Source organism: Triturus cristatus, chromosome 8 (assembly GCF_964204655.1).
Source record: "Triturus cristatus chromosome 8, aTriCri1.1, whole genome shotgun sequence".
Taxonomy (NCBI): domain Eukaryota; kingdom Metazoa; phylum Chordata; class Amphibia; order Caudata; family Salamandridae; genus Triturus; species Triturus cristatus.
This window is the reverse complement of record NC_140591.1, coordinates 710,872,743-710,884,183: the sequence shown is the minus strand read 5'-3', so window position 1 is coordinate 710,884,183 and position 11,441 is coordinate 710,872,743. Positions and strand designations below refer to the sequence as shown.

The window sequence follows — 11,441 nt, the reverse complement described above, 5'->3', positions numbered from 1 at the left end:
ATGTATTTATCTATAAAAAAAATCAGCGAAACCAGAGACTGGGGAGACTAATCGCAACATATCACGATATTTGAATAAATGCGTTTTGGGCTCAGCTGAGGTTGGCAATAACCCGGTTTCTGCTAATCTTAGTCTGTATGTTATACAAGGATGCCATATGATTCATGTCAACAACGTACCACTGCCCTTTGCTTATATTTATCAACCTGGTGTATTCTGGTAGGTGTAGTATGTATTCCCATTAATGATATCAATTGATCTAATCTATAAGACTACAATGACTTGTGAAAAGAGCTGGGGGCTTGAGAAGAGTGGTTTTGATGGCATGGAATCATTTAGTAACGTAAGGATATATGAACAGACATACTTACATGTCTTTTTTTTTATTATGTAGTGAATGCTACAAAATCTTGTGCTGTCTCTAGCTGCTGAACGATTCCAGATCGTAATATATGTCATAAACACAGTTGTTCAATCGGGATTACACTACAGTAACTCCATGTACCTGGCTGCTCCAGAAATGCTTCAACGCCAAGTGCAATGAGGGCAAAATGTTATTGCCCGTCTTATTCCAAATCGACCTTAGTTCTCAAACATTTCTTCTGTGCTACAACAGCTACCCTGGTTGCCAATTAAAAGTCAAGTTAAGTTTAAAGCTATGGTTATAATTCCCGGATACATTTATTAAAGACCCCCCAACTTCTTAGCCATAAAGGTCTTTTGACACTTTCCATGCCTGTCATCAAGACCTGTTAATTGTTTCTAGATCCTGTTATTCTATGGTTAGGGGAAAAAAACTTTTCAGTGGCAGTCAGCTGATAAGGTCTGACATGTCCAGCCTCTGTGCCTTTATTAAAAAACTTTTTATTACAGCTCAGAAAACTCCTGAAATCTTCTTCATTCAGACATTAGCACCAAACTCCTTCATCAATCTTGCAATTTTCCTAATCCAGCACCAAGAATATCCTGTGAATGTGTGCTTTATAAATACCCCATAGACCACTGAAGGGAGATGGGGGAACTTCACCACACACAAGCCACCACAGGCAAGGGTGAAGAATACATTGACTCTCAATGGACAGGTGCAAATGCTACCTGCTCTGAAACACTTGAGGAACCCACCTGGGTTTCTGGGACCGAGATTAGAAAATAATGCAGCAAGGCAGAACCACTATGCGCATGAATTGTGGTGTGGGTGGACAGCTACCTAGAAATGGTACAACCTTGAGAGAGGGCCACTGGGAAACTGTGTAACTCAATGACATGTACAACACACTTTTGATCATCTGGACTTCTTGATTTTTAGGTCTCGTGTTCGCCTAGATCATTTAATGTTACTGAATTTAATATTTACTCATTGGGGCTTTCAGCCAAACCTCTTCATCCTTTAGCCCTTTATGTTGTCATTTACATTTTAATTCCTCCCCCTACCAGTACAGAATGAGACAGCCTGGCGAGTTTCACTGTGACTGGTGGCATTCTGCCCTTTAACAAGGAGTACATCTCCACACAGCGTGGCTACTTCAGAGCCAGGGCCGATTAAGGCAATGTGGGGTTTCTGGGACCGCGAAATAATTTTGCTAACAGGCAATATTGTTTTAAGATTGAGAAGAGCCGGGCAGCTGCGACAGCAATAAAGCTTTGCTAAAAAATGACAAGCATGGACAAAACAAAAACATTGGCAGACAACTCTAGACCTATTGGCTTTACCCATGCTTGTTACATTTGTTTACTGAACGATGATACATAGATCTCCATCAGTTGGCTTTGATCAATGGAATAATCATGAGGCAAAGGGTTACAATTTTTAATAGGTTTATGGATAAGCCGCTGTGGGCACTGCCAATTTCCTATGCCCAGAAATGTGCAGCTGAAGGAATATTTCAACTCTTATGGTACCGAGGCCCGCTCCCAATCTGGATCCATATGGTAAGTCAATTAATGTGGCGCAGAGAGCTGGTCCAGTGGCTTCAAGCAGGGCCACTGGAATTGTGTGATTTTTTTTCAGCTGCATTGTTTTCCGCATAATAATGAATTTGCTGCATTTACTACATAATCCATCATCTACTGCACGATTAGCAGATTCTAACAAAAAAAGTTTATAGCTCACACGGATCAATTTACTGAAAACTCAGCATCATGTGTTGGCACCAATGGATAGCCCCTTGCCAAAGTCGGCTGGTCACCTTTCAGTTGCCTATTGCAGTATTTGAGTTTCAAACTGTTTGCAGTGAGGCGCAACCTCTGCCCAGACAGTGGTACAATTTGTAAAAGACAAAATAATGCACTAATACTACCAAAAAATGTGCTGTGTTGCGCCGCATAATTTGACTTTTATTGCCGCATAATTTAGTTCACCCTGCCGCATAATTTGATCCTCCTCTGTCAAATAATCCCAGTGACCCTGCATAAAAGGCAGCAATGCTATTGCAGACCCCTGAGGGACACCACAGTCAGATTCCTATGGAAATTAGGACAAAGTTAATGTGCCGGGACGATCAGGGAGGAACCGACACGCCCAGTGCCAGGCACATTTCACCCATGTTTATCTGCTCGAGAGGATGGCAGACCTCGTGATGCACGGTATTAATTTAAAATTCAAATTGATTAATAGTGCTTTTTTTCCCATGTTAACAGGGCTGATGCTCAGAAGGATGCCCCCGGCGGACCATCTGTGATAAACCCTGGCTGAGTCGAGGGATAAAAAGTGCTTTCTTTTAAAGGTATTTTAAAGTTATTTTTTTACAATGCAGATAAAAAGCACACGCTTTTCAGAATATTCGCAAAATTTTGCCCGTGAATGTGTTTCGCAGAGATGAGTAACCACGCGCTTTCCGAAGCCATGTCCTTACAAAAAGGGGGGCAGCCCAAATACACAAATACACAATATCACCAAACATAAAATACGATTTTCCGCCCACTGGAGCACACAAGACACCTGCTACATGTATCGCCAGTGTCAGATGTCAAGCGACCTGTGATCACTTGGTTATAGCACATGCCGATGACTGGATTGCCCTTGGTATATGAATGGTATGTGTTATTATTACACACACGTGATAGTACTCATTTTTTCAGCCTCAGAAATGTGCAAAAGAGGAGCAGAGATTCCAAATTGCCACCTGCGTATCTTTGAGTTATCTCACTGGCATCAACTCTATCAGGCACCAATGCCAGCCAAAGTGGCTCTGTGGTTCAACCAAAAGGCTGTCGGAAAAGCGCCCAGACGCCGAGCACGACCCCCCTCTCTGGCATTCCCCACGGACACATTTTCACTTTCACACAGATCATCCCTTGTACGCCTCAATAATTTGTAGGCCTCAAAAAAATACAAAAATTGACTTCTTCTCACATATTTCTCAACGCATTTTCTTTTATTTGAGCGCCAAAAATCTCAGCAACGCAGACGGCGCTATATGCATGCCTACAGTCAGTCATTTAGTGTTTAATCCGCCGTGTATCCGGTGCTCGCACGCACTTATTCTCGAGATACACACACGCGTCACTTACACGTGCCTGGACGGTTGTCGGCCGGTTAAAACGCGGTTTCTGCATCATACATAAACCTTAGAAGCAACGACAAACCCATATCGGCGCTACATCTATAGACACCCCAACGTAGCCCAAAAAAACACAAAATACCCCATGCCAGAGGAATTAGATACTCAAAAACCACGAAGGGTGGCTACTGTTTTCTGTTGATCGGCCCAGTCTTTCTTCCAGAGTGCCCCGATAAACACTTGCTGCAGACCACTTTTTTTTATCAAGTTGATACAGTTAAATGGAAGTTTTTTTTTCTTTTTCTGTTTTTTTTTGTTTTGTTTAACATATGGTAAGCTTATTTTGAAAAGGTGCTAGTTGAAAAGTGCCAACTGGTTTCTACTCTGTGATGTTAGCAATTAAGTTCTTCCTCGTGACCAGTTACAGGTTGTACCCACAGGGTACAGTTTCCTTACCAGTTTTTTGACATTTTTTAAGGATAAAATCCATGAAGTGTCCAGTTTATTGAAGATGTGTCTCTGTACTGGTACAATGGTGGTTTCAGAGTACATATATATTACATTTCCCTGAACGTATTTAGTCGGAGGTCAACCTCCCATGTGCCACAGCAGACTTGAGTAGAAAACATTTGAAACTTGTCAGTTTGGAAGTTATTTGAATACTTGCTTTGAATTCTTACAGAACCCCGTGTATGATATAGAGAAGTGCTATATGTGCACCCAGCAGCTAATATTTTAGCTATGTCTACATATATATTAAAAAAGAAGGGCCGTCAAAGAATGTTTAGATGTCAGAGAATTTTACAGGACTTGTGCATTCAAATAACTGCGTGCGACAGCCAGTGCCTTTGTAGAATGTAGGGTCTGTGTCAACCCTAACACAGGGATGGGTATGTGCGTGTTACCAATCACCCCAGTAATTCCAAGAGCCTTGGGACTAGCTATGTAAAGAAAAATGAAAGCACCTTTACCCCGGTGGATTTAGGGGGGAAACGCAATTATCACCCAATTTACGCATCTGCTTTACGTGCAATTCGCCGGGAATAATATGCCGTAATTTGCATGCTACTTCTAAAGCTGTATGTATGTATATATATATATATATATATATATATATATATATATATATATATATATATATATATATATATATATATATACATACTAAGCCAGCACCTTTCCCACAACAAGACCGTAAGCGAATGAATAACAGGTGCCAAAGTAAATCGTACGAATTTTTAATTCACCAGACTGCCATAACGCCCATAAAAACATACAGAAGTTGATATACTAACGGAAAAGCACATGGGGTATCTCAGACAAAATAATGATGGCTCCCCTCGTTAAACCAGGAAAAAAAGATCCTTTTTTTAAATATTACGCTCACGCGAATCTTTGGCGTTTCGTAAACAGATTCTTTTGATGTCTATACTCATACCGACAGACTCACCTGCTCCCCTGCGACACAGTGCCTAAAGGCTGAAATACAGGTTGACAAAGGCGCTGCAAACCTGTAGCCATTAAGGGGCGCTTGAATGAAAGCACATATCTCAAGGTTTCGCTTAAGTTTCTATCGAGCTTTCCTTTTACGACCATTCATTCTCCTTGGCATATTATAGGGCGCCGGAAATTACCTCTCTCTGCCAGGCACTCTTTCTTGATCTATCTATCTATCTATCTATCTATCTATCTATCTATCTATCTATCTATCTATCTATCTATCTATCTATCTATCTATCTATCTATCTATCTATCTATCTATCTACTTGTCGCTGTATAATCAAAGCGCTTCAGCGCCCCGCATGGAGTAGCAAGCGCTATATAAATCTTTCAGTACAATAGAATACAATACATTTTGTCAGCTCTCATATTAATCAGATAAGCGAACATGTGATCTTTCCCACTTTTAAATTTATTTAACTCAAAATTCAAGGCATCCATACGATTATTTTAAGCAGGACGATGTTCTCCCCCGCAAAACTATACACAAAAAAATATCTCACTCGTAACGCCTAAAATAATAGGGATAAAAAATATTTCACAGTGCATTTACAGGAAATAATACAAAACGAAAATAAAAATAAAATTGTAGTTACAGATTTGTTTTCCTATACAAAAAAACGACATGTGGTTGATCTCTGGAGGGGGAAAAAAGTTTATAAATAAACGAAAGCGCTGACGTCAACACAACTTCTAATGTTTGTATTTGCGGAGTCAGAGTTGTAATAAACAAGAAAGGCTCCCACACTGTCTAGGTTGGTCAAAGAAATGCCAAAAGCGATGGCATTATAACATGTGCACATCTTAGCTAGAAAACGTGGTCACGCCTAGTTACTGTATATTCAATATGTTTTCCCCTTCAGCGAATAAAACGTTTGCTCTCCGTGAATGATAAATACTGTACAAAAAAATCTCAATAAAACACCAAAGTTCAGTCTAAAATTCAAACTAGCTGCGCGACTAGTTTTGAGTAGCTTCTAAAAAAAGAGGCGAATGGAACAGCGGCGTGCTTCCCCCTTTTCATTGTTCTGTTACGTTTTTTAAGAGGAACATCAAAGCATTCTGTACAAAGGGGGCAATGCGCACAGTGTGGGGGGCGTCCCACGCCCTACAGAGGTACGACATTGTGATTGGCTTTGAAAAGTTTGGTTCTCGTCTTCTCGGTGTCTTTCGCGTGTTTGCTTGACGTGGGTGCTGTCAATGTCACCTTGTTAGTTGGGAGTCCTGGCCAGGGTAACCGCATGGTCCGAACTTTCATGCACAGTCTAGAACGTTTCTGCTTTTTACACCCCAAAAAATGGACCAGCCCAGGATTGGAGACGGGAACAAAAAAAAATACTAAGATGAAGGCGTTTTGAGGATGTTGATTAAGAAACCAGGTGTGTGTGAGGGGAGGGCAGGTAATGGAAAGTGGGATAATGTTATGAATGATGCTTCAACGTGGAGGTATGCGTTTTTGGAAATATAGCGAGGTCACCTCTTTCTTACAATGTTCTTTCGTTCTTGGGGCTTGCCTACGCCCCAGGAAGTGACGAGTAGGTGTCTTGGCCTTCCTAAGTTAAAGGGACTTTTCTTTAAAGGATGAAGAAGATCCCGTCAGGGTAAGTTCTCTGGGCTGTGCGGGGTGTTCGTGGAATCCAGCATGCTAAGAGCCACTGTCCTGGACAGGGGCAGCTGAGAGGGGGCTCAGTCTGGGCGGTGCGTGGGGTCCCGGCCCGGGGGACGGGGGCTTCTGCTGCTCAGCTTGTCCTCTGCGGACAGGGCGAAGCGGGGGTCAGATGTGCGTGAGGGGCACCGTGCCGTTCACCGCGCTCTGGTGGTGGTGGTAGTGCGCCTGTTGCTGCGGCTGGCTCAAGCCGTGCAGGAGCCGCCCCCCGGCCGCTGCCGCTTCCGCCGCCTCCCCCGCCGGCAGGTACATGCTGATCATCTCCCTCAGGTCCCCGGGGCAGGGCGGCCGGGCCGAGGGGTGCACGGCGCTGCCGCTGACAGGCGGGCTGACGCTGGGTTCCGACTTCACCAAGGAGCCCAGGGCCCCCAGGGCGCCGGAGGCCGACGAGGCGGAAGTGGCCGAGCCCCCCTGCGACGGCTGCCCCCCACCCTGGCCACCGCTGTAGGAGAGAGCGTACCCCGAGGGCGAGGCGCTCATGTAGCCCTGCGAGCCCAGGGGGCTGTACTGCAGCGCGCTCATGTCGTAGCGGTGCATAGGCTGCGGCTGGTGCGGGTGGTGGTGCGCGTGGTGCGGGTGGTGTGCGTGGTGGTGCTGCTGTTGCTGCTGGCTGTAGGCGAGCTGAGCCTCCTGCATCATTGCCGCCGCCGCGGCCGCAGCCACAGAGCCTGGATAGCCCCCGTTGGCCCAACCGTTCATGTGCGCGTAGCCACCGCCGCCAGGACCCCCGCCACCGGGGCTCTCGAGGCGCTGACCCACGCCGCCGGGGCTCAGGCCCACGCCCATGCCCCCGGGGCCGCCGCCGGCGGAGAGCAGCCCCCCGGCCAGCGAGTACTTGTCCTTCTTGAGCAGGGTCTTGGTCTTGCGCCGGGGCCGGTACTTGTAGTCCGGGTGCTCCTTCATGTGCAGCGCCCTCAGGCGCTTGGCCTCGTCGATGAAGGGCCGCTTCTCGCCCTCCGACATGACCTTCCACTCGGCGCCCAGGCGCTTGCTGATCTCCGAGTTGTGCATCTTGGGGTTCTCCTGGGCCATCTTGCGCCGCTGGCCCCTCGACCAGACCATGAAGGCGTTCATGGGCCGCTTCACCCGGTCCTGGTTGGCTTTGGCGCCCCCTGCGCCCCCTCCGCCTCCCCCTCCGCCGCTCTGGCCCGTGTTGGCCTGGGGCTGCGCCCCTGGGGAGTGCAAGTCCGTCTCCATCATCATGCTGTACATTGGCGCGCCCCTTGTTCCCTCTCACAAAGTGAAATCAAGGAAGCAGTCCGCAGCCTCACCAGAATCGGGGCGTCTCTGGCCGCAGGGGAGCTGAGGCAGCGTCAAACCCCCCAACTCTGCTCCAAACTTGTCTTTTCAGGCGGCTGCTGTTGTGCGCTTGGACGCGCTGAAAGTTGGGCGCCGTGGATCCAACAGGTGCTGCTGCTGCCGCTCTCGGCCAACAAGTGCCCAGCACACGCTCTGCCTCTGGGGAGGGCTTACTTTCTCCTTTGCGTCTTCCTTCTCTCAACTCCCCACTCCTCCTGTCGTTATTCTCGCTGCCTTGTTCCTTCTCTTCTTGGTGCTGAAGGGACAGCGTTCGCCTCCGGCTCAAGGGGTCGGGAGATAGCTGGGAAAGTCGGGTGGGAGTGAGAAGGAAGCGAGGGTATCACGAGCAGGAGCCAGGCAGAGGTGAATATCACAAGCACAGCGATCCTGAGCATGGAAGAAGACCCCCGGGCCCGGAGCTGACGGTCCCAAGTTGATGAGGAGGAGCGCCCTGGACTAATTTGGTCTCTGATTTCCCTCCTCGCCCGAGGTGAGTGAGGAGATGGGAAGGAGGGAAGAGAGAGAGGGAGTGAGGTAGCGCAGCCATACACAGAGAGCGCACGCTGCCATTAAATGAGCAGGACTCGTCCAATGGGAGCGTGGCGGTGGGATGGCTGATTTGCATGCAGGGTGACGTGGGGACGTCGTGGCTGCAGCAAGGGGTGATGTTGGAAGTGTATAAGAGTGTGTGCGCGTGCTGGGTGTGTTAGCTGCGGTCTGTGTGGCTATGCTTAGGAGCCTATGTAGTGTATGTTGCTGCTTGAGTGAGAATGTGAGTGAGCGAGCCAGTGCAAACTTTGCATGTGGCTCTGTTAATCCCGCGTGAGCCTTTCAGTGCATGCATGTTTGATGCAGGGTTAGGTGGATTTTGGGGCATATATTGGGTGCGTGGAATGCGTGCAGGGTGTTTGTGTGGCAGCGGTGTCTAGCATTTGCGAAGGAGGGTGCAGTGGTTTACAATACATTGTTTTTTTAACTTCGTTCACGTCGTACTTTTGACCTATCTAAGACTTGCCTCGCGAGTGATCTGTTACGTATGGGCTGTAGAGAGGCGTGGAACGGTTATATGTGTATGTGGCGTGTGTTGTGTGTGTGTGTGATATGTGTTTAATGTGTGGGTGAGAATAGTATGTGCTGTAAGTATGACTGTGTGGGTTGTAGAGCGTGGTGTGTTCGTGTGGGTGGTGAATAGATTTGGTTTGTAGCAGGTGTACATTTGTGTCTAAAGTGTGGAGTTTATGTATGCATTTGTGGGTGTGTTTGCCTGTGTGTAGGCGTTGCGCGCATTGGTGAATATGGTACGTGTACTCCACAACAGTTTAGCGGCAGCTTTGTATATGTGGATTGCATGTATGGATGCTTGAGTCCATGTGTGGTCAGTGTATTTTGCTGCTTGTGAAGTGGGGGTTGCTGCCGCCCTCCCAGGACCTCCTATAAGGGCTAAGCACTGGTGCCAACTGGTTGCGGCTCAACCAACCCTGGGTACCGGTGCGGCGATGGGTGAGCACGTGTCGAATGGTCCCGGACACATTCCACGCTCCACCACCTGTGCGCTAGGGCGATTGTGCTTGGCGTACCCCCTAAATAAACCCCATTTGCAGATGCGTTTCTTCTGTGCCCGCTACCCCACCCCATTAGATCTCAATTATGTGCTATACAGCTAATTACCAGTGAACAACAAACCACAGCAGAGTTCACCCTTTACTCCCCTCCCTCGCGCTAACGCCCTGCCCCCAAAAAGTAAAATGGTTTCTGAGGCAGAGTAACGGCATAACATGGCAAATACATAGCACTTAGAAGGACAAACGAGGTGGGGTTTGGAAAAGAACACTACTGCACAACTATTTTGATGTGATTCTACTTCCTGAAAGACGCCACTGCGATTACTCTCATGTTTGTGATGTGTTATCGTCGACATTTGCGAATCATCACGATTCACTTTTTACTCTCCACCCAAAATACATAAGAATATTAAAACTAAATTATAACAAAAGTGCAACAGAACGATTTTAAAATGTGTAGCCACTGAATTAAATATTTCGAAAAAACACAGAGACGGTTTTTTTTTGGTCTGGCACCATGCGAGGCTGTCACGTGAAGTTGAAAACAAACATGCTCTTTGGCGCATGTCACCGCCCCCCCCCCCCCCATAAAAACCAAATCTCTTGTCTCACAACTCCCCATATGCAGGATCTCACGTGCCTCGTGGGGTTGCTTAAATATACATTGAAAAGTATTCCTCGTGGTTGCTCGCCACGCTTTGATTGTGTGCTTCATGGTAATGAAGGTGGGGATTTGCATACGGTACACAGGGGAGCGCTTGCGCGCCTCCCGCCGTTATTTTGCGCGGGATCTGAGAGGTGGACTCTCGCTCTTTGGAGAGTTTGATGTCTGTGTCAAATGAATGTGTTTCTGGAGTGAGCCGGGGGTCGGCTTCTGGCCGCTGGCGGCAGTGAATGCGCTCACTAGTGAGGGGGAGGGGGGAGGGGAGCGGCTGGCTGCCGGCAGCGGGGGCGGCGAGCCTGGCAGAGCTCTGCTGCCGAGGCGGCAGGTGCACTGAGTGACAGCTGATTGACAAGGTGGGGGCGGGGAGGAGAGGGCACGGGGCCTTCAACGGGGGTTCGCTGCCAGAGAGTTGGGCGGCTTCCAAGAAGCCGCGACGTGAATGTCATTTTAATCGACCTTGGAAAGATGAAAAGCGGAGTTGGACCCGCCAGACCTTTAAATTGCGCCTTGGAAGGCTAGTGTGAGCGCTCGTGGAATGAATGCCCCACACGGAAGTCTGTTTTCGAGCGAAAAACGCGACACGCGTAAACGTGTGCACTCTGTTTTTGCTTTCTTTTTTTTTTGTGCAACTGGTCGCAGTTGCGGGCAGCAAGAAGTGTTGCCCGTCGGGGGGCTCACATACATAAGCATGAAAACGTGAAGTTTTTTTTACAGAGTTCAAGTGTCTGAGAATATTATTGTTTTAAATTTTTTTCTTTTTTATGATCCCAATTTATCCTTTACCCTGGGTCAGACGAGGTCAAAAGAAGCAATTAATTTGCTTTTTTGGGCGGATCGGAGAAATCCTCCTGGTACTGCTACTCTGTGGGTGTCACCCACATTTGCATTGCACATCTTTAGCCACTCCTTGATCACTCCTCTTTTGCATGTGTAAATCAGGGTATTTTTTATACTATCCAGTATACTTCGCTCACGTGCAGCCTGCGGCTGGTGTAAATTAATCTGTGGATGTAGAAGTTACGCTCACTCAGAGTGATTTACTTACAAGCAGATCAGGGTCATCTCACTTCATATGGTCTCGAGCAGCTCCTGCGCATGTTCCAACCTGCGCGTTTTAAAGGGCGCAACTCTTTTACAACTAAAAAAAACATGAATTTGGTACCAGATGGCAGGATTTAATAACACAGCCTTAGTGATGGGTTGAAAGAATAACAGGAAACATCCATTCGTCGAAGAAGGCCAGAGGTTTC

At 47.4% G+C, this 11,441-nt stretch overlaps 1 protein-coding gene across 1 annotated transcript; it reads right to left on the bottom strand.

Moving 5' to 3' along the window:
- Nucleotides 1–4,882: 4,882 nt before the first annotated feature.
- On the bottom strand, nt 4,883–8,514 carry SOX1 (SRY-box transcription factor 1). Its single transcript, XM_085622126.1, has one exon. The coding sequence runs from the start codon at nt 7,876–7,878 to the stop codon at nt 6,775–6,777; it is 1,104 nt and encodes a 367-aa protein (XP_085478252.1). The 5' UTR covers nt 7,879–8,514; the 3' UTR covers nt 4,883–6,774.
- Between the last annotated feature and the right edge of the window lie 2,927 nt (nt 8,515–11,441).

Excerpts from the sequence above, each read along its gene's own strand:
- SOX1 (XM_085622126.1), bottom strand. The coding sequence starts at position 7,878 with ATGTACAGCATGATGATGGAGACGGACTTGCACTCCCCAGGGGCGCAG.